We start from the raw sequence: 27,268 nt of genomic DNA on the forward strand, positions 1-27,268 counted from the left end.
TTAAAGTGTTGCATTTCATTACTAGCAAAATGCAGTTTGACACAAAGTGAGGAGAAAAAAAAAGGAAACAAATGCCAGTCAGCATATTTACCATCATAATATTAAAAAATCAGCAATCTAAAGAACTGCCTAACAAGCTGCAAAGATGTTTAAAAGTGAATACATCATATTTTTATTAAGTCAGAAGGAAGAACCAAATATAATGTAAAAAGCTGTATCTAGTTACAAATCTGTATTTTAAGGGTCACAAATTGAGAAGAACCAACCTCTCAACAAAAATCTTTGTCTACCACTTACAATAACCAATAATTAAAAACAACTGTTTAACCTGTATCGCTTCAAATCAGCAACTTCACACACTTGATACCCACACTTGAAACGAGTTACAGAAACTGCAGTTTCAGGCAGTAAAATGCAACTTGTACAGTAACAGTTTTAAGACTCTTTACAAAGCACTCCATACTGAAGAAACTGGCAGGAGAACACAAGCTGCTTTGGAATTCCTCTTTAGCCCATGTGTTTCTCAAGCTACTGGATAAAAAAGCAAGGATTTCAGAATTCTATATACTAGGTTTATAAATATTTCTATTATAGGCCTCCCAAAAATTAAGCCATGAACTCTGTAGAAGGCTTACACATGTGACAAAGTTGGGGCGATTTGTCTAACGAACAGGCAAGAGAGGTTAGTTAAATGCTGAAATTATCATTATCTGGTGCAAGGGAGCCCCACGTTAACAGGGATATCAGATTTTTCCTAGAGCCACAATAGATAAGAGACTGAATTCTGCCCAAAACCAGTAATAAAAAATCTTTAGGAAAAAGTTCACATAGCAAGTTCAGCCACTGCTGTTTAATGATAAGTAGGTGTTCTACGGTGACAGGTTTTGTTTCACAATATAAATGGCTTTTGAAACTATGGAAGCGACAAATAATCACAGCAATGATTTGTGAAACAGTATCAAAAGAACATCAAGCACAGACTGAATTCCTTCACTCTTCAGGCTATGCACACCGTCTTAGGGTTTCCAGGAACATCCATCTTTTTTTTATCTTCTAACAATACATACCCAGGCAATCCCAACTGTCTCACCTTTGAGAAGGGCCATGAAGATGATCAGAGGGTTGTAGCACCTCTCCTGTGAAGACAGGCTGAGAGAGTTGGGATTGTTAAGCCTGGAGAAGAGAAGGCTCCAGTGAGACCTTAGAACACCTTCCAGGACCTAAAGGAGGCTTACTACAAGGCTGGAGAGGAATTACAAAGGCATATAGTGCCAGGACAAGGAGAAATGGCTTCCACCTGAGAGTAGGGTTAGATATTATAGGAAGAAATTTTTATCTTTGAGGGTGGTGAGGCACTGGAACAGGTTAGGTTGCCCAGAGAAGCTGCTGACAACCCATCCCTGGAAGTGTTCAAGGCCAGGTTGGCTGGGGCTCTGAGCAACCTGGTCTAGTGAAAGGTGTCCCTGCACATGGCAGGCAGGTTGGAACTGGATGATCTTTAAGGTCCCTTTCAATCCAAATCACTCTATGATTATATTGACACTGACAACATACTACAGGATTGTATTTTTTAGTCAAAACTCTAAATTAAGTTTAATTCTGAAATAATCTTGGCCATTGACATATAAGCACAGCTTAAGGCAAACTATGCTATGGTAGTCAAAGCACAAATAAAAGGCATGTAGATAAAAGCAAGTGAAAAGATGAATGGCAACTTTACTCTTCCTGAGTTCCCCACCCTTCACTTCTGCCCTTCTGAAGGCATTCTCCAAGCAGCTGATTATAGGACTAATTTCAAAATTCAATCTGAAATAGAAAGCAAGTCTTTTGTTCCAAGTATATGACTTGAGTGTCTTCATTTAAATATTCCACTTTAAAGGCTGAGCTATGTAAGTATTCTTCAGGCAATGGCCTGAAAAATAATTCCATCTAAACCAGCCCTAAGTACACTATAGCCTCTTATTAAGACATGAAATTAAAGCAAAGGCTAATATTGTCAACACACATCAAATATTTCCTAGTATGCCTGCAGAGGCTTCTTGGCCTTGTGACCAACTGTTACACCCAAGCCATGTGGTTGCCATCTGTGACTTATAGGAGTACCCAAAACATATTCATTTTACAGAACCTTCCTAACTGAAAAAAACCCATGTCTCAGGCAGTATTCACAAAATCCCCCAACTTATAATCAAAGCCTGGTACTTGTCCAGTATTGTGGTAAGAGTAGCAGTGGGGTAATAATCAACCTACCCCCCAAAAAACCAACTTACAGTTAAATATTTATTACAAATTGAGTTTAACATATCAAAAGTTGAGAAATACCCCGCTTCAAAAGAGTCACAGCCTATCAGTATAAAGGAAGAATATAAAACTATTTTATTGACCACTGTTCACCAGTATTTACAATAAAGTAAACAATATACAGTCTGATAACATTCAAATTACTACAAAGTTAGTTTTCACCTGGTCTTCTTAAGACCAAGTGATCCCAAATACTAAAAAGAATGACCCTACAGGTTTAAAGGGCTAGGTTTGGGTAAAGAAGATACATGCACATCAATAGTATAGAAGACTACAAAACATCTGTGAGTTTGTTTAGACATTCATTATGATTCCGTAATAACTATGGAAGTTCATCAATGTTTTATAAAAGCTTTTACCTAATATGGAGGAAGTAGTAGTATCAAATGCTCTCTTGTGATAAATGAAACAAGTTGCAGAAAGCTTTTATTTACTTGCTGTTGATGCAAAACATACTACTTCAAAAAAATATCAAATTTGAAACTTGTTAGAATGTATGCTTCTCACATTGCTAATAAATCAAATTTCGGGTTTTAATATTCTTATATATAAAAAAAAAGCAATGCAAACAATTATTGTGCTTCATCTTCTGGGCATGAATGCCAAGTTAGCCGTTCTTCATAAAAAGCGATTACAATCTGAGGACACTTCACGTTAGCTTCTTTGGCCAGCACCAGATCTGCCTCATCAGAGTCTTTCCTGATGTAGAAGAGAGCAGGATTTAAGAAGATGAATAATCAGTATTTCAGAACATTTAGCAGCTCTTGCTAAGTCCTAAGTTCTGAAAAGAATGTCAGCTAGAAATCAGTTTCCAGTATACCTTTCACTAAAGCTACCAAGACTTTCCATATTAATGGTAATGACAAGGTTTCATAGCTCCATTGTTCTTCCCTTCCCATATTTTTTACTGTTTGAAAGGAAAATGCTATTGAAAGGGAACCAGCTACAAGGTTACATACTGCAGTATGCAATGAAACAAGTAAAATTTGGTTAATTTTGTCTTTTAAAGGCTAATCAAAACTTCAAAGTAAGACTTAAAAATCAATAGGATGAATCTTAAGAACTGGTACTTACATGCAAATTATGTTTACTGTTTATGCAAGTAACTTCCTGTATTTCATATTGTTATTCTTGATGCTGTCTTGGGGTAACAAATCACGCTTGCCAGTCTGACATGCTTCAGATTCCATTTTAAAGTGTATGCTGCCTTGACAAGTCAGCTTTGTGCATACAAACTCGTATCTACGTTTGTTACCAACGACCAATTATGAAAAACTAATCAGCTGCAACTAACTAAACAAAAAAAAGAAGTCCTCTGTGTTTGATTTTGCCAATGATCCCTATAGAAATTCAAATACTCATGATCTTTGTTTTGCAACTTTTCTAAGCTTCCCCTAAAATTTACAGAGAATTTGAGAAGGCAGAAGGGAGACAATCTCCTACAACACTCATCTTCAGCAGTCTAGGCACATCCCAAGACAAATCATGTCTCAGGAGATCACTCATTTTGACTCCATTCTGCAAATCTGCCCTTCTCAAAGGCTGTGGAAAGCCATCCTTCTTCTTATCCCACCACCTTAAGAAATCTGACTCCCAGCAAATGTCAATTCAAACTCTTGATTTCTCAACACTGGGAGGAAGCACTAATTTTATCCCATTTGTTCACACGGCAAGAAATCCTTCTCCCAACACTGCAGCTAATGAAGCTGGTCCCCACCTACCCTCCCAACAACACAAACTCCCCACATCACTCTCCCCTCTTACTAGCCCATAAGGTCAAGCCTCTCCATATTGTTTATTTTTCATCTCCACCTCTGCTTTCTTCCCTAGTTGCTTCCAATTTCACTTTGTTGCATGCAGAACAGCTGGCACTCTGCTTGGTTAAATGGCTGGCTATCCAGCAGCTGGCTTCTGCTTATTGAAACATGTAAAGCTGGATTTCTGCCTGCCATTCTCTCAGCAAGAGCATTATCAAGATCCAGTTTTGCCATACAAATGCCAATTTCCCCCTATTTTATCAGAAATTACCTTTCAAAGTAAAACTGAACCAACAGAAATGAAAGATATTTTGGGTTTTGAAGGAAGAGGGATTAAATCCTAACTGAATATATAAAGCTTGTCTTTCTAGGAAAACACTAAGGAGAGCACCAGTTTCTCTGTCTTACTCCTGAAATGAAGTTATCTCTTTAGCCTAAGTGCAGCTGCCTCCCCTCCCTTCATGAACAAGAACTGTGGATATAAGACTTACCATTTCATGAGGAACATAAGCTCTCCACTGCTATCCGTAGCCCCAATTATCCGCTCAGGATCAAGACCCCTTGCAAACCCTCTTGGTTTATCAACCTATTAAGTTAGAAGATGATTATCTAGTTTAAGACAAAATTCTATTTTGGTACTAGATACATAAATTTTTGTACATACATGTATGTGTGTGTATCAGAAAGAAAAAAAATAGCCTTAAAACCCCATCAAATCTGTAATTACGTATTATTGTCCGAATACGACATGGATTTTTTCATGACGGATTTTCAGGCCAAGTCATTCAGATGTAGGGTAATAATAAAGGATTTTATATCCATGTTTCCAGCATTTATTTCTGAAAACACGATAGATGTAACAAATGGTCTAAAATCATTTTACTAGATAAAGAACCAAGCATGGTTAGTAAAAATAACAAAAGCAGCAAAGTAAAAATGCACGCCTGGAAGTGGAAAAAACACATCCTTTCCAGCAAAACAACAGGTTTGGGTTGGCTAAGCTAACAATGAAACTGCACCCTTGGGGAACACCTCAACTCTTCTAGGTTCACTGAGATCACACTGGTGACAAAAAATATCACAACTATTTCCTGTATTAGCTTCTTTTTAGGTTCACAATATCCTTTTAGAGACAGTGGCCACTATTGTACCAGATGAAGCTGAACAACCGACTCCATACAGAAAGCAAAATATTCTTTGTGTTATTCAGGAACTATTCTTTCTGATGCCTTCCAACCTTTTTGACAGTAACCACATGTCCAACTGCTGTCTTCAGTACATGAAAATGGTTGGCAGTGTCAGCGGTTTCAAACTGCTAGTCTGAAAGTTTATGGAAGAAAATGTGAACTGTTGAAGACATTACTATGTGTGCATTACTCTGTACTTATCAGCACTAAATGCGTCAAGTTGTTCACTCATTTAAACTGAAGGAGAAATTCAGACCTCTCAGGAAAGGTAGGCTTTCTTCATTCACCCTTTCTACTCCTCCACCATCATGTCTGGTCCTAGTCAAAGTAACTGATTGGTTTTCACATTTTGCCACCTTGCCACTCACCTATTCAAAATCATATACTAAATACGAAAGCCAAACCAGAACTTCATCTTTGTTCCATTCATGTTCCATCCATTTCTCGAATATAAACTGATCACCTAATACCATTAATTAATAACTCTTAACCAGTCCTACTTTCAATTCTTCAGTGAGTGTTATGGGACAATGTAAGAACTTTTAATCATCATGTCAGTCAATCATCCTTCACTTACCATTTGGACAGTCTCATTAACCACAATGAATATATACCCTTTTTTAACCACAGATCCAGATGCTATGCAATTTTTACAGTTTTAAATCAGTGTTCAGTCTCATTCTCAAAGTCAACATATGTTTTTTGGGGGGATGGAGAGGTAGGGGAGAGATGCAGGGAAACAAAAACTTAATACGTGAACATATACTTACAGAATCACGCTTTTTCTTTGATTTACTATCATCAGATTCGCTATCTGACAAAGATTTTCTTTTGGCACCATCTGTTTTTTCTTTACCAGCTTTCTGAGAGTTCAGAAAAGCTTCAATTAGCTCTGGACAATCTAAGTTCTCTTCAGGTTCCCATGTGTTGTCAGCACTGAAACATACACACATTTATGTAAAACTAGGTAAAGAAGAAAAATGTAAAACTAGCCCCATGGCTCTCCTTCATTTAAGCAAGTTAATTTTTGTCTCACTATATAAGGTAGGTTTATTAAACCCTAAGGATGTTTATCTTGCCATCTTTAATAGCCTTCATGTACTGCATTTGATGATTGGAAGAAGGACACTCCACTAGTATTGAGAAACAATGTTCTTAAACTGAAGATAACACAAAAAGCAGCTCTATTAACACCTATGTTCTCAGTGAAGTGTGAGAGTTAAGCAATCTGCACCCTCCCAAAACTTACCTGTACATTTAAACTGACTCACTTCCCTGGTTCCTCTAAAGACTGTCCATGTAAACAAACAATATGATATGAGCACTAAGACTTGCAGAGAACAGTGTACCCAGCAGTCATTACAAACAGCCTAATATATACATATATGTATTTTTAAGCTCTTAGATACGAAGAACACTCTCAAGTTGTCTCTGAGCAGTGAATGCAACTATACCTAGAACTATCTTCTTCCTTAGCTGACTGACTGCAGGAGCAAACAAACGTGGGCAGAGCTGGACACTGCGTATGTTTCAGTGAGTATGCATTTTGTTAACTAAAATTTTAAGAAGTCCATGAATGCTCTCCACAACCACTATGCACCTCATGCGCAAATACTGCCACAGCAGTACTGCACAAGCAGGATACCTACACATTATTTTCCAATACAATCCCTATTACTACAAGTTCAAATCAGACCCTCAAACACTAAGCATTGTGCTTTGTGCTTATGCACACATCACTACACATATTTCAGGTGCCAGAGTGCACAATGTTGCAATGCACTCACTTTGGGAGGTATACAAAATACCACCACTCCATACACAACCATTTATGCACAACTTATAGGTGCATCACCTTCTTTCAGCTGGTAAAGCAAGCTGCCACAGAGTGTCACTGGAAGGAGGCACTACTGCATTCCTTCTTAATCAACTTCTTAAGTCTACTGTAAAGTTTTCATGTACATACATAAATCCTGGGAAAGGCACTCAAAAATTCCTTTCAGGTATGCCTAATGAAGGCAACCATTCCACAGGCAAATTCAGTTAATTTGAGAACAGTTCAGGAAAATTAATAATAAGTGAACTATCTGCTTCAGAGCTGCCTGCAGTTGAAATCCCTGCATGATTTCTTACTCAGAAGTACCATTCATGCTGCTACATATGTAACAACTGTCAGTCTATCTTACCTTGATAGATATGGACACAAGCTCTACCAGAGTGGTAAAAGAACAATCACTAAGAACTTGGTAAAAGTCCTCGAATATTTTATACAGCGCAAACAATGAACTACATTATCTTCTATACTCGACTGTCCCACTTGACTATGCATTTATGGATGTCCTTCCCTCAAGGTTCTTTGAAGTGGATGCCCATCATCCAATCTCCTCTTTGCACAGTTGTTTCAAATCTATGATTAGTGTTTATCATTCTATCAGAAGAAGAAAAAGAAAGGGTAATGCCTTACTCTGTAAATCCTTTCCACTTCAAGTAGTATTCCACCTTTCCATTTACAACACGTCTGTCCAGGACTTTCTCCACAACAAATTCTTCAGGCTCTGCCTCTTCAACTTTTTTACCTTTGCCATTCTGTTTCTTTCCCATTTTGTGCTACAAAAGAAATTCAGAATGACATTATTCTTTTTTTTTTTCGCTTTACACAGTTACTTCACTGGCTTACTAATACTAAAGCCAGAAGCTCAGACTCCTTTTACATTAGTGCATGTGGTCACGTAACCTGAGCAAGACATGTTAACGTTTTGGGATTTTTTCAGTTGTTTAATGAGATACCCAAGACCAGTTTTTAAAAACGTTTAAAAAAAATTTTAAACAAATTTTTGTCCACATACTCATCGACTATACTCCCCTTAAAAATTTAATTCTCAGTGCTACATGCTCGAAACACCAGGAAGCTTCTAAAAGTTAACTCTATGCCTGTGAAAAGGCAGAGGGCAAGGCAGAAGTAAAGAAAAGTAATAAGGTAACTGTGAAAATGCATAAAATAGAAAAGGGATGGTACTGAAAAAAAGGTGGTTTCTACTTTTTCCAAAAAAACCAAGGAGAAACTGATGGCAGCAAAGTTTATGTTGTATTGCTACAATAAGCAAAATACTCAACAATAACCCCCAACTATTGAACAGGACACATGCTAGGAACATTCCATTACTGCAGTCCCTTCTCAATCTTAGCCATGCACCCATGTGACTTACAAAGACATGTCACAAAGGTGCATAAATTTAAGACTGCTAAACTTAAGTACAGCTTATACTTAACACATAAATGGAATTTTGCTAACTTACAAAACTTTTAAAGTGTTTTAAAGTTTACATTTGATATTTCAAGTAATATTCTTTAAGGTCTTAAAACAAATATTACATCCACATCATCCTCAAGGCATTCCCAGTTTAATAAGGCACAATTAAATAGTAGTAGAAGGACACATTTCAGAATTTCCTTGTTTGTAATCTTAAAAAGGCTCAAACAAGCCTATCATGTTGTATCACATTTCTGGAGGACTGGCAGACCAAAAGCAGTTTGCTTGCCATTTTGGACTGCACCTCCTAAGGAAATTGTTCAGTGGCAGCCATCAACTAAATATTAAGCTCCTAAAACAGAGTTATGCAGCACCCTAAATCAAAGTGGACAGAACTAATTCCTCATTAAAGCACTTCCTATACAACAGAAAACAGACGAGCAAATATCATGAAGCACCTCTATTTGCTTGATAGCCATTCTCTAGTCCTCTCTAACTTTGAAATTTTCAAACTTTTGGACTCAGTAGAATTTTGTCTTGATGTGGTGAAAGGTAAAAAAAAAAATGTATGTTAGAACAAAAACTGTCTTCTTTTAGTAAACTGAAGACTGGAAGATGATTCTCTTGCCAAAGCCCTGTCTTTGTACCCCTTATTTTTTGTAATTAATTTTGCCCTCCCTCCCCAAACTACTTTAGTCTTTATGGTTAGCAACCCATAAATTGAAGGTTCAAACAACAAAAAGGAGAAACGGTTTCTAGTTTCTCATTTAAACAGCAAGTTTCTGTATATATCTCACATGGCAATCATTTTGATTTGAGAGCATAGAAGAGAGAACAGAGCATGTATTTCCAATTAGATTTTAAGTGCCTGCATATCCCAGGTATATTTTGACCACAGCATTCATATCTGAAAAGTGTAAACTTAAGCACATCGGCTTTTTTTGCCTCCACAGGAAAAAGAATGCAAGACTGATATTGAAGAGAAATACAACATGAAGATGTCCAAGGCTTCTATGAGGGCAGCTTCTTTCAAAAAATGGAAGTGTGAAATAGAAAGGGGTAGATATGAGGAAAATAAACAAACAATAGAAGTAGCAGAGGGAAAAACAACAACACAGAAAAAGACAGACTCACTATACCATAATAATAACATTATAATTACTGGTGATGAGGCAAGCAGGCTACAAGTGGGGAACATCTCCATCTGTATTCTCCGTTGGACTAAAATTCTTTGATTCAATGGAAGACTGTTTTCTGGTACTCTTTTCGGCTTCACTAATTCTTGTCACTTAAAGATCAATGTTTTGGATTTCTGTATCAAAGCAACAATTTGTTTTTTTACTTTCTAAGACTTAAGTATCTTAAGTATCTTCCACAGAGGAAAATTAAATGTCATGGGGGTCTGTATTTATTTCTTGAAGTGCAGTAAGAAATAGGAAAATCAAGAGTATGCTGCTTCTGTTGTAAATATTATAGATTTAATTAGGTCTCATGCATCAGCACTGCTCTTCAAACTCTTGAGCCTATTAAAATAATACTTGATTGCAGAGCCTGCAGAAATACTGAACATGTTAAAAACCTGTACATTCTGAGATTATACATGCCCATGCAAATCTCAGCCCACAAGTGAATTGTGACATCTGACTGAAGTTAAAGCGTTCTAAATGTCCACTTGACCCCCGAAGCTCTCTTTCTCTAGGGTTGCATGTTGAAAGCTGTAACTTGGGCATTCGATCATTGAAGGCTCACGTATAGCTCATTTCTTTTTCTTTTTCTGCATTCAGAAGTCACATATAACAGATGCAGATCTATGGATAATCACTCTTTCTTTGAGGGGCAAGGTTAAAATACTGATGTGACACTTTGGTGTAGAATTTTACTATACAGGAGGTAAGAAAATTGGAATTACAGCTCTAGAGCTACCCTATATCCCTTAACACATTTAGGTTTTGCATGCAAATACATAACGAAGCAGAATTAGTTATGGTTCCCATGGGAACCATAACTGATTTTCCTGACCTGTGCAGCAAAATTCTCAACAACATCAAAAGATTAAAAATACTGCATTCATAGATTTTTTCCTCTCTCCAAAGCACCCCCTCCCCAAGCTGGCTAACTCCTTCTCTTCTTCAAATTAGGGATAAGTGGACAATCAATTACGAACAGAAAGTTCAGACATTCACCCTGGTGAAGTATTTTAAAACAGTACAACACAGAGGAAGCACTCCATTGCACTTCTAAGCCTGGAGTTAATACAAGTTTTTAATATATTTTGAGCTGAGTAAACCAGTAATCATTTCTGAAAATTTAAGAACAGGCCTTTTGAGTGTATTGTAAACCACTTGTTCTGCTATCGAAGTTTTGAATTGTGCACATATATTTTTTGCTGACTTCCCCATCTCAACCTCAGATATATCTCACATTATACTTCTACAATTCTGTCTTTCATGAAACTATTTATCACTATTAGTTGAATTATAACCAGCAACCAACTGCCCTTAGGAGTCCATATTTTAATGTCAAGCAAAGCTTTAGAGGACTTGAGATCCATGAATGCATCATTAAAATGGTCCAGGAGGGGTTGACATCTGATAATCTCTGCTCCTATGAAATTCAAACAAACTGTTATTTGTTAAAAATCATTTCAAAAGGCATCTTAACTATGCCACATCATTTCTCAATAATGTTACTTTTCATCTGTAAAGACTGCCTTTTGTCAGGCAAATAGTTTTCTCCAAATACACTGGGAGAAATTAAATGAGTACATGATTTAGACTTTATTTTTTACATGTATGATGAATTACATGGTATGCTGAAAGGAGTCTAAAAAAATCCTTAGTGTTTTCTATTGTAGGACAGATGAAATAGTGCAGAGTCCTTTCACACTTTTTACCCAATAAGTTTCCCTTTAGAAATCGCAGATTTATTAAAACCAAAGACAATGTCCTTTCTAGTAGCCTTACTTTCTGGATCTGAAATTTTGGTCAGAATAATGCTGGGGAGGGGAGATGTGGATGTATCTTTTAAATGGAGATGCCAAGTTATAAGTTTGAAGAAAAATATGTTGATTAAATCCTTATATACTTTAGGTGTGCATGAACTTACCAATGTAGTTTTATTGGAGGCCATTTTTATTGCAGACTTGCAGAGCTTTTACTAGAAAAATGCATGACAATTAAAAGGAAGTTTGCATTACTCAAAGAAAGGCATCCCAAGACAAGCATGGTCCTTGTTCCAACCCCCATGTATTCATTGCATACAACATTTCTTACACGGATTAAATCCAGAACAAAAAGTAGGTTACTACTTTGTCCGGTATAACCCAGTAATGCACCATTAGGCTAGCCAGGATAAACTATACTGACAAGGTGGTATATAGGCTTGAAAAAAGGTTTTTCCCAAGGCCTTCAAAAGCATAGACATGTTTCTAGGGAAAAGGGGGAGGACCATCAGGGATGCTTATTTCCTTAAACCAAATAGAACAAGAGTTCAGATTCTAGCAGTTGAAGATATACCTAAGGTATATTAACTGCAAATCTGATGGGGAACAGATACATATTTGTGGTGTAATGAATCACCCATTATTCTTACATGGTAGCAAATTCTTACAAACAGCAAATATTTATCTTAATGCAACTGTAAAGTTGCCTTCTGATTCTCAAGTTTGCAAGAGTTAAGGTCCTAGAGCAATATTAACTCAGCTAAAATGTACATACTACACATTTAACCTACGTAAATTACATTGAACACAATCCATCCCCTTTTCCATGTCATTTCTCATACCGACCAGCTCCATAGGCATGTACTATCCCCGCCCCGCAGTGAGCTATGTAACTGTTAGAATTCCCCATATGCCTGGGTAAGGCAGAAAAGTCCTTTAAGGCCAGAAAGCCTCCCGGCCTCAGCAATCCCGCCCAATCCTCCCCTGACAGGGGAGGTGGATTTTGGCAGTCCCATGGGTGGTGGGGTAGGCGACGTGGGAGAAGGGCCGGGGCCAAGGCGCCAGTGCGGAGGGTCTTGCCTTGTGTCCCTCCGCTTGAAAGGTAGCAGAAAGGGGTAAAAAAACCCCCAAACCAACAAAACCAGTAACAAACCCCCCCACCAGAAAAGAGGCAGCCCTGCGGAGGCCTGCTGCGGGCGGCTGCGCCTCGGGCCTGCGGCGGACGCACATGAGGCCGGCGGGGCCGCCCCGGGCGAGGTAACGGGGACGGAGGCCCCGGGCCGCTCCCGCCGCCAGTGACAGGGCCTCTTCCACGCCGTTTTCCCCCCGCCCCTCCACGTTTCCCCCAGGCCGGGCACACGCAGGGACCGCCGGCGGGCCGGCTTTGTCTGCCGCGCGGGTGCCGCTGCCCCCGCCCCCGGCGCTGCCCTCCCTTCCCGGGGCGACAGCGCCCGCGGGTCCGGGGTCTCCTTCCCTCCCTCCCTCCCTCCCCCCCCGCGCGAGTGCCGAGGCCCCGACCCCCCGGCAGCCCCGCTCCGCCCGCCACCCCCCACCGCCAAGGAAGCGGGGGTGGGGAAGAAGCGGCGGTGGGGGGAGGCGGGCGGACTGCGCTCCGCATCTCCCCGCGGCGGCCCGCAGCAAGCCGCAGAGGAAAGGGGAGTCAGGGAAGGGGACTCGAGGGTGAGTGGGGTGAAAGGAGGCAGCTGCAGCGAGAGAAAAGAGGGGGGGAGAGAGAGAGAGAGAGAAGGATACAGACTTCAATGGTGCCCAGCGGCTTGGGTCTCCCGTCTCCTCCTCGCTCCCGCCCTGCGCGCACTGAGCGGCGGCGGCAGCAACAGCGACATCCGCGGGGGGCTGAGGCGGGGGGTGGGGGCAGGGAGGGAGAGAGAGAGGGAGGGCGGGAGGCGGAGGGCGGGGAGCGGCGCGGCGGCGGCTGGGCTGGGCTGGGCTGGGCGAGCACTGCGCGCCGGCGGCTGTGACGGGGCAGAGCGCACGACGCCGCCGCCGCCTACGCGCGAGCCGCTACAACCTCCGACCGTCGTCGCCGCCGGCACAGGAGGGGGGCCAAGACGTCTCTCCAACGCGGGGCGAGCGCAGGACCGCGCCAGGCGTCCAAAAGAAGGAAGATGCCTCGCGGCGACAGGGAAAGCGACTGGGTGAGCCCGGGGAAGCGGAGCGGGCTGGCGGACCCCGGGCGCTGCAGCCGCCATCATGGCTGCCGATGCGAATGCGGGCCGGGCCGATGCTGCCCGCCGCCGTGGAGGGGGGCCCTCAGTCGGTGCGGTAGGGCGGCTCCCGGGCGCGGGGAGGGCGGGCGAGGAGCGCCAGAGTGGGTTTGAAGCTCGTTTGGAGGGACCCCCCCCCCCCCCCCTTGGAGCGCGGCCATTTCCCGCGTTGCGGGGGGGAGGCCCGGGCGTGAGCGAGGGGTGGGGGGAGGGAAGCGGGCTCGAAAAGCAGTGGGGCTCTGGGGCCTCAAAATTCATTCATAAGTGGGAAAAGGGGTCGGGGGAGTCGGCTGGGGAGGCTTCGCTGCAGGCGGGAGATCGCGGGTGGATCCGCGGTGAAGCTGAAAGGGAGGGGGAGCAGAGGGGGCGGGAAGAAAGGAGCCGCTCCAGCGCCATTTCCCTGGCGCGCGGGGCGGCAGCACTCACCCTTTGTCGCGGTGCGTGCAGGGCCGCCGGAGATAGAAAAAAGGAGGGCAGGGAGGGAGGGGATGAAGGAGGGGACGAGAACAGAGCGACGAAGCGGGCGGCGCGGGGTAGAGCGGAACGGGCTGCGGTGAAGTCCGCCTCCCTTCGCGGGGCCCCGCGATGTGTCGCGCTTGTGCCAAAATCTGTGTACTTCTCACTTCCTCCTGCCCGGGCGGAGGGGGAAGGGGGCCAGGGCGAGGTTTCGGGGGTGCGCTGTCCCCCGCTCGCTCCCTGCCATTACTGCAGGTGTGGGGGGCCGATGCGCGGCCGCCCCCGGTTGATACTAATGCCGAGGTTTGAGCCTTCGGGGCCTTTTGTCAATTTCCGGAAAAAACAAACAAAAAAGTGACACCGTGCCAGCGGCGTTCGAGGCCGCTTCGGCTGCGTTCGGGCACGTCTCGCGAGCCTCTCCGTTGTCGGAAAGTGCCGAGCGGGCTGAGGTAGTCGATGACTTGCTGCGTCTTTCTCTCCGGAAATTGCCGAGGTGGCGCCGAGCGCCATTTTCGTGTGCTGCGGCAGGTTCCGGAAATTACCGAAGCGAGCCGAATGGGCTGCCATGCCTGGTTCGGCTTTTTCCGGCGGCTGTCGAAGCGGATAAGCTCGACGACTACGGCTCCTTCGGCTCATTTCGGAGACGGCCATTACTAACGGAGTCGGTGACTTTTCATTACATGATAAAAACACGTAGGGGCGTTATTCAGAACTGCAGCCCCTTTGGAGATACTTAAGCTCCAGATCCTGGCTTTTTTTTTTTTTTTTTTTTTTTTTTTTAAATTAAATAAACCTCGGAAGCGAGCCCGGACTGGAGAAGGAGGGCGCTAACACTACGCGGAGCTGAATTTCAAATTACGTAACAGCTCAGGCAGCCATTACCGACCGGTTGTACGGCACTCTCGAGCAGGAATACGTAAACCATGAAGAACATGGTACGTGGGATGGGAGGATTTAGAGTTTGCTTTTAAGGAGGGAGACGCGTTTGCTTGTGCAGACAGAGTGAATTTTTTCGGGGCTAGGAATTATAGGAACGCTTGAGTCGTCCGCGCAAGTCCGGGCGCCGCTGCCGGTTCGCAACATGGGGCGGATGCTGGATGTCTTTGCGCAGAGGAAGGTTCTGGAAGCGGCAGCTGGGGCTGGCGCGCAGCCGGGCAAGGCGGCGGAAGCTGCGGTAACCGTGCACGGTGGACAGCGCGTTCTTAAGCTCGTGGCCATGGGTGTTAGCTGCGCTGTTGCTGAGGTGGAGGAGGAGGGGGATTCGGAGCTCCGCGGGCCGGGGGCAGTCTTGGCCCCACGAGGCGTTGAGCGGCCGAGGCGGCGCTGCGGGTAATGGCGGTGGCGAGGGGGAGGGGTAAAATGGCGGCCTGGCCGAGACTCGCGACTGCGAGGGGCAGTGGGGATCGCTTTGGGAGAGCGGGTAGGGCGGGGGCCAGCTGTAGTCGTCTAGTATTCGCGGGGGCGAGGAGTGCCGGAGAGGTCTTGGTACCGTGTGTGTAGGTGCACGCTAGAAGCGGTTTGCAGTGCTCTCCCTGGAGGCGGCGGCTGCTCCCGGGCGCCATTTTCCCCGCCCGGCTCGGGGCCGCGGTGTTCCCCCTGCCGCCACATGGCGGAGCCGGCGCGGCCGCTGCGTCCCGGCCGCTGCAGGCGGCGGGTGAGCAGCCGCTGAGGGATTGCAGAGCGCGGGAGTTCAGGGATCCCCGTCGCTTGTCTCCGTTAAACATTTTGTTACCCGGGTTAATTCCGCGGTCAGCGTGGATTGTGTGTGCGCACGTTAGTGCTATATGAGACACCTTTCCTTGCTCCGGTAATGAATTTTCCAATAAAGGCTGTACGTTTTCCAGTCCTTTCAAGTTGGTTTAAGCCCGTGAAGGAAAGCTTAAAATACGCACGGATGAAGATCCTACGGAGGTTGTAAAGATTTCTTCTGGCGCTCGGTTCCTGGATGTACTGTGGAAATCTTGAAAGAGGTGTTACTTCCAGCTTTTATGTTGTGGCCCTTCGTGGCTATGAGGTGTCAGTGTCTTTACAAAAGAAAAGTATTTTCTTCAGGATTCTGAGAGGTACTGCCATGATGATAATTATTGTTGTACATTTTATACCTTCAGCACAAACTTCAGATGGGCAGAACTCTCTGGGCTCAGGTGGGACAGTTCAGTGTTAGGCTAACCAGAGCTTCTTGAAACTGACACATTTAAGACAAACAGCTTCTCCGGATCTGGAGATTGTTGTGCGCATTAGTGGAGCAGCATGTTTGTGCTGTTTTCGCACAGTGGTTTTCATTAAAGAACTGGTAATGAGTTTCATTACTGCTGTCTTCTGACGTGTGTGGTGCCTAGATGTTCTGGGCATGACCCGAAATACGTCTGTAAAATGCATTACTATTCTGTTCAACGTCTGTTACTAATGTGTGTTATATTTTTGTCATTGTTACAGCTGATAGATTCTGTTCTTCCCTTGCATTTCATTTACAGGTTTATAACTTTTCAGGAGTAAACGTAACACCTATTGGAAAAATCCTACTTGCCTACTAAATTTTCTTGATTCTCGTATTTTTGTTATAATGTACTTTATTAAATGCATGGCAAATGATAATACAGGGGAAAGTGACTTTTGTGGGCCTATGAAACTGTAAGCAAGTGGTCCCTAATTCTCAAGCAGCAGAACTAAAGGGAGGATTTTTTTTTTTCCAGTATTGCTTAAAATTTTTTCTTTGCCAGCATACTCAAAATTAATAAATAATAGTATGACATACAATGAACATACGATTTTTTTAGTACTGGTCTGGTATGCAGCATTCTTTGATTTGTTCCTTTTATGTGATGAGGTGAAGGGAAATGACTTAAAACACGTCTGCTGCTTTTAAAAACTTGCCTCATTTTGCCTGTCTGTGCAAGGAGGAGACAGTACTAGCTTTCTTTATGTTTCTAGAAGAAAAAAAAAAGCTAGATCCAACAGCAGATTCCAGGTATTTTCAAGAGAAATTGGAATTGATCAGTCTCAAACAGTATATATTTGGAGGGGGGAGGGGAGAAAGTTGACTTCCTTGTCAGACTGCAGTATGTCAAGCTGGTAATATGGAGGTGTATTTTGAAAAAAACTTGGTTGGTTACTGCCTACTCTAATTGTCTTCCTGTTACATGCATTTAGATCCAGGCCTGCCTTGGGCAACTTCAGAAAACGTGTTGGTCTACACGTAAATTGGCTTAGTAATTCTAAAAGCATATGTGCACTGAAGTATTTTGCTTGTTTTCTTAGTCTCATTGTTTTTCTGGTTTCCTTTTTAAATTTATCTTAATGCGTGTTGCACAGTTAATAATGCTGTGTTTGTCAATTACACCTACTGGTGCAATGTTTGAATTGTATAAAAAGCAACCACCACACTAAAGAAAACACACAACCAATCACCCAAGCAGAATTTCTTGCTTTTTGAAGTTAGTTACCAGTATAAAGCTGAAGTAATTGGGTTTGAGTTCTCTTGTCCCTAGGAGAACAGTTTGCTTGAAAACAACATTCTGAAATAATAAATTTGTGGAAGAGGACTACTTTTTAGTGCATTTTTTAATTGTTTGGCATAAAATTTCGACATGTATGGACTAGTGATACTATTATATTGTATATTTTCTATTGTATATAGAAAATGGCAATTAAGATGCCTGCTTTGTATAAAAAGTTACTGTAAAAGTGTTTTGAACTGGTAGAAGTTGGAAGGTTGTCCTGCTTTAGTTTACCACTAAATCCAAAATAGTAAATGCAATGCCTAGTTACTGGTTTTGTTTTTTGTTGGGTTTGTTTGGGGTTTTTTATGATGCACTTGTCATTGCAAAAGAGATCTCTGCTGAACAAGTGCAGTGATAATTTCTCTGCAAGGAAATTAGGTCTTACTGGAAGCAAGATTTATATTAGTGGATATGAATACATATTATTCACATTTCTATTTTAAAGGGAATTATTTTAATATTGCTCGTTGAGAGTGTATGGGCTTGTTGCTAATTCAAATGGTGTGGGATCCCAGATTCATTTTACAGATGCTTGACTTTAATTTGTTTTAGTAATTATGGAGAAAATACTAATTGTTAATCTGTTTCAGAACACCTTTAGATGTATTTATTTTTACTCTTAATGCCTTAGATGAATAGTGTGGTAGTATTTATGTAAAACAATTTAAGCCAGAATGGTTTTTGAAGATGAATGTTACCTGGGATAGACTGAGACAGTATGAATTAATTCATAGTTTCTGTATTAAAAACAAACCCCAAAGTTCTCATTTTCTTTAAGAAGCATCTCATATGGGTCGTTGAGAGGAATATTCTGGAAGTCTTCAGGTGTGGTCTCTTGTTCTTGATATCTAGAGGGAGAGACAGGAAAAAGGGCTAAAATAAAAATTGTATTGTAAAAGCGGACCTGTAGAATTGCATAAAAGGTTAACTTTTTTAATAGGGGTAGAATGTTTAGAAGAGCCAGGTATTGTTTTGAAAATAAGTCTTACTGAAAGTTTTTGACACTTAGGAAAATCTTGGCTAGTATCTGCCAATATATAAATATCATTATATTTACTAATGCAGAAGAGGTGTTTTAAATTATATTAATGTAATCTTTTTTTCTGTGGCAGAGGGAAAAGGAGCAGTTCCGCAAACTGTTTATTGGGGGCTTAAGCTTTGAAACCACAGAAGAAAGCTTGAGGAGTTACTATGAGCAATGGGGAAAGCTTACAGACTGTGTGGTAAGTTTAGCGTACTAATACGTACCAATGGCATGGAATATATAGGAATTTTAGATGGGGAGTTTGTTTTGTGGTTAACTTAGAGAAGACAGAATATTAAATTTTAATTGTACAGTTGGTTTATACACAGTTCAGTCCATTGTAGCAATGCATACATTTTTCCCTTGCAAATTTGACAGAGTTAGGGAGCATTCACAGTGTTTTCTATAAAATGCTCCCAGATTATCTATAACCACTGATTTCAACAGTTCAACTGTGGTATCATTGGCTGTAGTGCATTAGGAAGTGCTTATACAGAGCGCTATTATATCTCTGTGGTTGGTAACATTTGGCAAAAAGCTGATATTGTGGTAAGCAGTAAGCAGCCTCAGTGAAGCTGGAAAAGGATGTCTGTCTCTGTGGTGTTTTCACAGAGCCATTAAGGTTAGCGGAAACCATTTAGGTCATCTACTGTTAACCCAGCACTGACAAGTTCATCACTAAACCATGTCCTTGAGTGCCACATCTGTGTGTGTCTTTTAAGTACCGACAGGGATGGTGGCTCTGCTAGACGTTCTCTGCTGAGTTTGTCTTGGGAGTAGTAAATATATATATTACATAACACAGATTTAAAGTGTGTGGTCTTCCTGAAGCTTAAAAGAAATTATGTGTATGATTTTTTTTTTTTTTTTTTGCAAAAGCAAACATAAATATAAATGCACCTCACTCATCTAGCAGCATTTCTGAGTTAACTGAGTCCTGGAGGACAACAGTGGTTTAAATTTCTTTGATCCCAAGCAGTGCCATCCATGTATTAAATCAGCAGTCTGCTACTTCACTATAATTGTGTTTTGAAATCAAATCAAGGAAAATGTAAGTTAAGCTTACACAGTTACTCCAAATACTGTTAGCAAAAAGCTTAACATGAGACAGGTATAAATGGTTTAAATGTGTTTATTGGTTTTAGGTAATGAGGGATCCTGCAAGCAAAAGATCAAGGGGGTTTGGTTTTGTAACATTCTCTTCCATGGCTGAAGTTGATGCAGCTATGGCTGCAAGACCTCACACGATTGATGGGAGGGTGGTTGAGCCTAAGAGAGCTGTGGCTAGAGAGGTAAGTATGGCTTTGAAAGCAGATGCTTCTCATGCTTTGAAAAATACCTGTTTTGGTCAGACACTTTGTTTTTGTTTGAAATTGCCTGGGTTATATTACCTAATTAAAGGCCAAAGTTGGGGCACTGTTTCCCACACTTCTGGTCTCTTACATAAATGTCTGTTATTACAGTGAATTATTAGGTTATTCTGGTTGTGGAATTATATCTGCAAGGGACACATCTGGGGTTTGAAAACAGTGTTGTAGAAAACATGTTGAATACTGTAATTATGCAAAGTAACTCTTCTCTGGAATGGTTACAGTTACTAAGGCTCAAATTAATAAACTCCTGTCAGTCTCTCTGACTCTTCCAAGATGATCTTGGGGTATTTCTAAGAGGTATATAAAAACAGAGAATGTAGTGGGGAAACTTTTTTCCAGTGGTGATGTCCAGAATCATCTGTGGATTTGTGCTGATTTTAGCCCCAGGCATTCTTGATTTCAATTTCAGGGTACGAATTAGGGGTATGTATACAGGAACAAGGTGAACCTGTAAGCCAGGTTACTGTGGCACAGAGGCACTTGAGGAGCAAGTGTGGATTATAAGGCAAGTTCTGTTCGCCACATGGGAGCTCTGGGAGGCTTTACCAGATTAAGGTTGGACCAAGGTGTTTAATATATTTGAACTGATAAATTGGAATTGAATGAGCTGTCTCAAAGGTATGGGGAAATGGAAATTGTAATCACAGGTACCCCTGTTAGCTACCCCAGTTTTCTTTCCATTCTCTGCAGAATGTAGGGTTGGTTAGCATTTTTAAAAAAGTAGTTGCAGCAGCACGTGTGCATACTGTCTGAAGGGGTTAAAATGCATATCCTGAACTCGGTGAGGTTGAAGGACCTTGATACAAGTGGAATGTGTATTGATGTTGTTGGGGAATTGGGCAGAAGAAGCTGATGCATCTTTGTTTAAACAACTACAAGAATCATGCTCTAACTTAACTTACTAAATACTTGCAGTTCTTTCAAATGGGTGATTTGTGTTTTTTTTCAGTGCTTTTAAGGCTTTGACATAAAGAGGAGAGGTAAAACCTCCAAGTAACCCTGTGTTACTTCCCTCCCAGAAGGCCCCCTACACAATCTTTCAAGGCCGTGACTCATAAAAGGGCTGTCCCTCTGTGCTTGAAAAATCCTAGTTTATCTGAATTCTATTCCTGAAATCCTAGCAAAATAGTGCTTTGCCAAATTGTTTTTCTTTGTGCTAATTTAAAGAGTTCTTTTAAACAGGAATCTGGAAAACCTGGTGCTCATGTTACTGTGAAAAAACTATTTGTTGGTGGTATTAAAGAAGACACTGAAGAGCACCACCTTCGTGACTACTTTGAGGAATATGGAAAAATTGACACTATTGAAATCATTACTGACAGACAGTCTGGTAAAAAGAGAGGGTTTGGATTTGTTACATTTGATGACCATGATCCTGTGGATAAAATTGTATGTAAGTAATTTCACTCTTTCCTTTGATAATATTAATTCTTGCAGCCTTGGTGGTTGTGTAAAGCTAAACTTGCAGATACTGGGATTAGTTGTGTGCCTGTATATTTGCTACGTCATAGGTTGCTGAATTGCGTGGGAACGTGTATTTCAAATAAGTACTGTCATCTTTGTTTAAAAATCATTTGGTGTTTTGTGTTCTTCCATATTATTCAGAATGTGTATGGATTGGAAGTCTGATATCTGACTTGTTGCCAGTTAAATGCTGATAGCCTCTTACTTTGTATGGTTACAGTGCAGAAGTACCACACCATCAATGGCCATAACGCAGAAGTAAGGAAAGCTCTCTCTAGACAGGAAATGCAGGAGGTTCAAAATTCTAGGAGTGGGAGAGGAGGTAATTACAAGTAATGGTTAATGGTTTGTGGTTGATTTTTCTGTTCACTTTCCACAATCTTGCTACTTAAAAGTGTTGAACTGTTACAGGGAACTTCGGTTTTGGTGATGCTCGTGGAGGTGGTGGCAACTTTGGTCCAGGACCTGGCAGCAATTTCAGAGGGGGAGCCGGTAAGACAGGCATGTTTGTAGCATTTACATTTTTTACTTTATTAATACTGTCTTTCTGGTTCTGGATAACTTTGTATGCTCTAGTGCTGTTTAATTTAAATGCAGCTGTAGCAGTTGAAATAATTTTTGGGAAAAGTAATTCGCAAATGAAGTTGTGTTTTGGTTTTTTTGTTTTGGTTGTGGTGTGTTTTTTTTTTGGTTTGGTTTGGTTTGGTTTGGTTTTTTTTTTTTTTAGCTTTTATTGAAAGCCAAAAGTGACCTAAACTGAATAACTTGTTAACATCAGAGATTCTCTGATTCTGTGCAGTACTTGCCTGACCTTTTAAAACTGGGTACTGTACAAATAAAAGAAGAGGGAAAAGGTAGAGCGATGATTGGATGTTTCACTTCTGTTTTTCTGAAGTTAATTGTACATGTTCTTAATTGATAATTTCTGAGATTTAGTTCTTAGGGTCATAAGGGTTTGAGAATTTGATGAGTTTGCTACAGGTAAATTGAAATCCTTTGTGTTTTTTTCTCCCAATAGACGGATATGGAAGTGGCCGTGGATTTGGTGATGGATATAATGGATATGGTGGAGGACCTGGAGGTTAGTTTGCTGTTGTGATGATGTATTTTTCTCTTGTTAGGGAGCACTGCCATGTTTATATTAATCACCTGAGCCATTTTCTTGGCTTTAAGAAGCATACGTGGTTCTTGGCTTATGTCAAACTTCCATATGGCAAACTATATGGTTATTCCTTGGACAACCATTCTTTTCTTTAAGATAGGAGTGGGTCTTAAATTTCTTGAAAAATGAAGATTTTAATTAAGCCTTTCAGTGGAGGTCTTTAGGCATCTGAGTGGTGGGGTTTGGTCACAGTTCAGTTAGGGTGGGAGTTGGTATGTGCTTTAAAAAATACTGTTCATAGAAATTTCTTTACAAAACTACCTTTATCTTTGTTCTTCTAAACAGAAAAAATATACTTAGTTTGTGTATAATTTGAGTGCCCTCTATATTGAAAAGTTCATTTAAAGGGATTATGTTGTCACAGGTGGCAACTTTGGTGGCAGTCCTGGTTATGGAGGAGGAAGAGGAGGTTATGGTGGAGGAGGACCTGGATATGGCAACCAGGGTGGGGGCTATGGAGGTGGTTATGACAACTATGGAGGAGGTAATATTTGGGCTTAAAATGTTCAAGCATTTCAGTTACTGCAAGTCACTTGAGGCTGGGGGGAGGGGTGTTTGTAAATGTTGCCTAAGGAAGCTGTTGTTTTTCACGTAGTAGGAAATAACATGAAAACACTGTTTGGTGCATGCACTGCTGGAATACATATGTGATTTTGCACTTTATTTAGAATTTCTGTAATGAGGTAACTTTGAGTGTTTGTATCCATTTTAGCTCATCTAGGTATTTCCACTTTTGTGTTGATAATACAGGCAATTATGGAAGTGGAAATTATAATGATTTTGGGAACTACAACCAACAACCTTCAAATTACGGTCCGATGAAGAGTGGAAATTTTGGTGGCAGCAGGAACATGGGTGGACCATATGGTGGAGGTACTTGTATATGTCCTGACTTTCCTTGTAGCCGGAGTGGGTGGGCTTCTAGATCTTTGGGGAAATAGAAGAGAAGACAAGACATGGGGTAACTGTTTTAAACTAAAAAAAATGTTAGACTGAGATCAGATATTAGGAAAAACTTCATTGTGAGGGTGATGAGGCACTGGAACAGGTTGCTCAGAGGGTGGTGTGAGTGCCCCATCCCTTGCAGTTTTCAAGGCAGGGTTAGATGGGGCTTTGAGCATTGTAGTCTAGTGAAAGATATCCCTGCCCATGGCAGAGGAGTTGGAACTAGATGACCTTGAAAGGTCCCTTCCAACCCAGGTCATTCTGTATGATTCCAAGATGGATATGGTAGAAATTGGATAACTTCTGCAACAGATGGACTGCAGTGCCTGTGTTCTTTCTGCAAGTTGGCTTCAGTGTCTCATCTTGAGATTGTAAAGCTTGTCTCAGGGAAAATTAATTATTTTTAAGCAATTATAAACTAAGTTTTTCCACAGTGTTTTGCAATTTCAAGTTGAAAGATTTTATTTCATGTTCTTTGCTGTCAGCTCACACTATTTGTGGAGAGTTTAATTACTTAATCTCTAGCATATTTTCTGGGATTTCTTTTTATCCTTCCTTTGTGTCATTTTTTTCTGACACTTCCTGCTTTTTGTTGTCTGAATGTTACTTAATATGGACTATAATGCTTGTGAAATGGAAACTGAAACATGAAGCCCTTTCTTGTAAGGTTTATCATGCAAACAAAGTCAGCCCTCACAGGCTCAATCCAGCACAGTGCATCAAATTACGTGTGGCAGTGTTGAATATTCTAAGATTTCAGCAGGTAGTTGCTTCCTGTGGCACTCCTTGGAGGTTATTTAGAGGAAGACAGTGAAATGTTAGAAGTCTTTGTTGTATATGCTGTTGCTGGAAGTAAAGCAGGTGTTACTCTTCGTTCAGTCAAGCTTTGGTTGATTGTTCCAGTCAAAAACATTCCTAGATTAAAAAAGTGTTGTGATGGGACCATTCTGTTTCTTGTTCTGCAATTGCAGGAAACTATGGTCCAGGGGGCAGTGGAGGAAGTGGTGGATATGGAGGGAGGAGCCGTTACTGAGTTTCCTCAAGCATGCCACGGGTAAGTATGTTTATAAGTGTTAAAATTGCAGTGATTCTTGAGAGTAGCTGCAGGAGTTAAAAGCTTTTTAGGATATTATCTTTCCTTTAAAAAATGGTTAGATGAATAATTTCATAACCTATTTTTTTACTCTTTACTTCTGTTGAAACAGGCTTCACTGTATAAATAGGAGAGGATGAGAGCCCAGAGGTAACAGAACAGCTTCAGGTTATCGAAATAACAATGTTAAGGAAACACTTATCTCAGTCATGCATAAATATGCAGTGATATGGCAGAAGACACCAGAGCAGATGCAGAGAGCCATTTTGTGAATGGATTTGGATTATTTAATAACATTACCTTACTGTGGAGGAAGGATTGTAAAAATGCCTTTGAGACAGTTTCTTAGCTTTTTAATTGTTGTTTCTTTCTAGTGGTCTTTGTAAGTGTAGAAGCATTCCTTTGATAATGTTAAATTTGTAAGTTTCAGGTGACATGTGAAACCTTTTTTAAGATTTTTCTCAAAGTTTTGAAAAGCTTTTAGCCAGGATCATGGTGTAATAAGACATAACGTTTTCCTTTTAAAAATTTAAGTGCGTGTGTAGAGTTAAGAAGCTGTTGTACATTTATGATTTTAATAAAATAATTCTAAAGGAAATATTGTGTAATTTTAGATTTTTTTTTTAATACTGTAAAATAAGGCAAGGAGTGGGTAGTATAAGGTCCCACAAATAATACAAAGCTATTGTTGTACGTGTAAAATTTAATGCTGGTGAGAAAAAAGTATGTTGTCTGTAAATTACCAGGTTTAAAATATCTAGGTAACTTAAGGGGTATCTCTGCAAGGAGAAACACCTTTTTAGATTTTTTAGATGCTGCTTCTTCAATGGCAAGGAAAGGAAATACCCCCAGCAAGGTACTCTTCCAGGGATGCAGGTCTAGTACAAGAGAACTCTTGAAAACGTCACTAAAAGTTCAGCCAGTCTTAAAAAGCTGTGCTGTATCTCTGCAAAGCTTTAACTACGGTAGATTGTTTATAAGGATGGCAACGAAGGCTGAGGGTGTAGAGCAAAATAGTTCTAAGCTTCAGTTAAACTTCTTTAGGTAAGATCTTACTTACTTTTCCTTTCTTAATGTTTCAAAACCAAGAAACTAATAATGTATGACAGTATTCTTTCAGTATAGTGATTATCGTTATGTAGTTTAACATAGCAATCAATTGAGTTAACAATTACAAATTGAAAAGAAACTTGTGAATCCTGTTTTCTTGTATTACTAAATTTTTTTACAAAAAAAATTGTTAATTTCAGCTACTTAACATATTTTTTTCCTACTGGAATCTAGCTATGATATGAACCCTGGACAAGCATAGACTGCTGCCACTGTACACTGCTACAGTTGAACAAATGAGACCTGCAAGTGTCCATTAGTAAAGCTTTGCAAGGGTTCCATCCCTGGTGTTGGTAGTTAAAATGGTAGGTCACAAGTTAATTAAATCATACAACTTTATTTTTGCATCCTGCAACATTTTCTTTTTTCTTGGGAGTCTGTGCATTATGGTGGTTGCAAGGTAATGCAATGAAGGTAGTTCTGTGCTGTTGAAAATGAACTATGTTGTTATGTGTCTTGTCTGCTGTAATCTATTTTATATAACACATTTCATCCTGAAGGTTCCCAAGTAACTGTAGACTGTTTACGTGTAAGGAAAAATTGCACCACAGAATACATCTGCCTCTGTGAAGGAATGTGTCGTCCATTCTTTTAACAACTGCATAAGCAGTTCTTTAGGAGGGGAAGTGAAAACTTCAAATGAAACTGCAGGTGGTATTTCCTAAGTGTACAATGTATTTATGTAAATTGGAATTTGGCTAGAATGTTGAGGTTTCCACCATTTTTTATAGTTCTTGCAGCTAACAAACCTTAGTGCCAAATTTAGTCAGCCTTACTCTCACTGCATTGAATGTTTGCACCTCAAATTAATGGAAATTTATCAAGTAATGAATGAGTTACTCAGAGTAAGAGTGGCATACTCTACTAGATTTGGTTTTTAAATAAAAATCAACAAAACCTACCAAAAAAAAAAGGCAACCAAAAATGCCTTCATTTCAAAGTTCATTGCCTTTAAAAGGCTACCCATTGAAGAACGTGGACTCAGCTAACAAAAGTCCTGTTCCTTTTGTGTTAGACACACCAGTGAACTGCTTATACTTATTTTTTTTAAAAATGGCTGAAGTTCCCCTATCGGTAATTTGGTTTAGACATATGTGATAAACATCTTCAGATACACTTTTTTTTTCTTTGGCAGGAAGGTGCCATGCTGCAGGTAACTAATGAAGAAGTGGTCAACCACAGAAACGCTTCAAGAAATAAGAAATTCTGTATCATCAGAAAATAGTTGTTTTTGCTGCCTTCATTAAAAATCTAGAGGTTAAATGAATACTGATAAAACATCACAATTAGTACAGCTCCCTGTAATGATGGGTTTTTTAAATTATAGTAATAATGTCTTGTAAACCTTTCGAATAAAATTCAGATTCGTTAGGAGAAACAAATCACTAATGTTAAAACAGCAAGCATTCTGTGAGTAGAAAGTTTAACTACATATATTTATAACTTTCATAGCTTTAAAATAAAGTATTTTTATACCAAA

General features: G+C 40.7%; 2 protein-coding genes across 11 annotated transcripts; one reads left to right on the forward strand and one right to left on the reverse strand.

The window, feature by feature from the left end:
- Positions 1 to 2,353: 2,353 nt before the first annotated feature.
- CBX3 (chromobox 3) lies at positions 2,354 to 14,263 on the reverse strand. 5 transcript variants are annotated; one of them, XM_048303148.1, is made up of 6 exons: positions 13,193 to 13,324; positions 11,601 to 11,651; positions 7,710 to 7,852; positions 6,016 to 6,181; positions 4,550 to 4,644; positions 2,354 to 3,000 (listed from the first exon to the last, which is right to left on the reverse strand). In XM_048303148.1, the coding sequence occupies exons 2-6, from the start codon at positions 11,622 to 11,624 to the stop codon at positions 2,874 to 2,876; spliced, it is 555 nt and encodes a 184-aa protein (XP_048159105.1). In that variant the 5' UTR covers positions 11,625 to 11,651; positions 13,193 to 13,324; the 3' UTR covers positions 2,354 to 2,873. The 5 variants fall into 5 exon arrangements, with proteins under 5 accessions (XP_048159105.1, XP_048159095.1, XP_048159086.1 ...); XM_048303138.1 differs by lacking the exon at positions 11,601 to 11,651 and adding an exon at positions 9,658 to 9,807 and having other exon boundaries at positions 13,193 to 13,309; XM_048303129.1 differs by lacking the exon at positions 13,193 to 13,324 and adding an exon at positions 9,658 to 9,807 and having other exon boundaries at positions 11,601 to 11,657.
- HNRNPA2B1 (heterogeneous nuclear ribonucleoprotein A2/B1) lies at positions 13,402 to 27,268 on the forward strand. 6 transcript variants are annotated; one of them, XR_007203531.1, is made up of 12 exons: positions 13,402 to 13,592; positions 18,730 to 18,840; positions 19,787 to 19,933; positions 21,197 to 21,407; positions 21,699 to 21,800; positions 21,890 to 21,979; positions 22,497 to 22,559; positions 23,005 to 23,124; positions 23,391 to 23,513; positions 24,557 to 24,639; positions 25,963 to 26,093; positions 26,924 to 27,268. XR_007203531.1 is itself a non-coding variant. In XM_048303097.1 (11 exons), the coding sequence occupies exons 1-10, from the start codon at positions 13,563 to 13,565 to the stop codon at positions 24,616 to 24,618; spliced, it is 1,059 nt and encodes a 352-aa protein (XP_048159054.1). In that variant the 5' UTR covers positions 13,402 to 13,562; the 3' UTR covers positions 24,619 to 24,639; positions 26,924 to 27,268. The 6 variants fall into 6 exon arrangements, 5 of the variants coding, with proteins under 5 accessions (XP_048159054.1, XP_048159045.1, XP_048159031.1 ...); XM_048303097.1 differs by lacking the exon at positions 25,963 to 26,093; XM_048303088.1 differs by lacking the exon at positions 26,924 to 27,268 and having other exon boundaries at positions 25,963 to 26,756.

The sequence above is a fragment of the Corvus hawaiiensis genome, chromosome 1 (assembly GCF_020740725.1).
Source record: "Corvus hawaiiensis isolate bCorHaw1 chromosome 1, bCorHaw1.pri.cur, whole genome shotgun sequence".
Taxonomy (NCBI): Eukaryota; Metazoa; Chordata; class Aves; order Passeriformes; family Corvidae; genus Corvus; species Corvus hawaiiensis.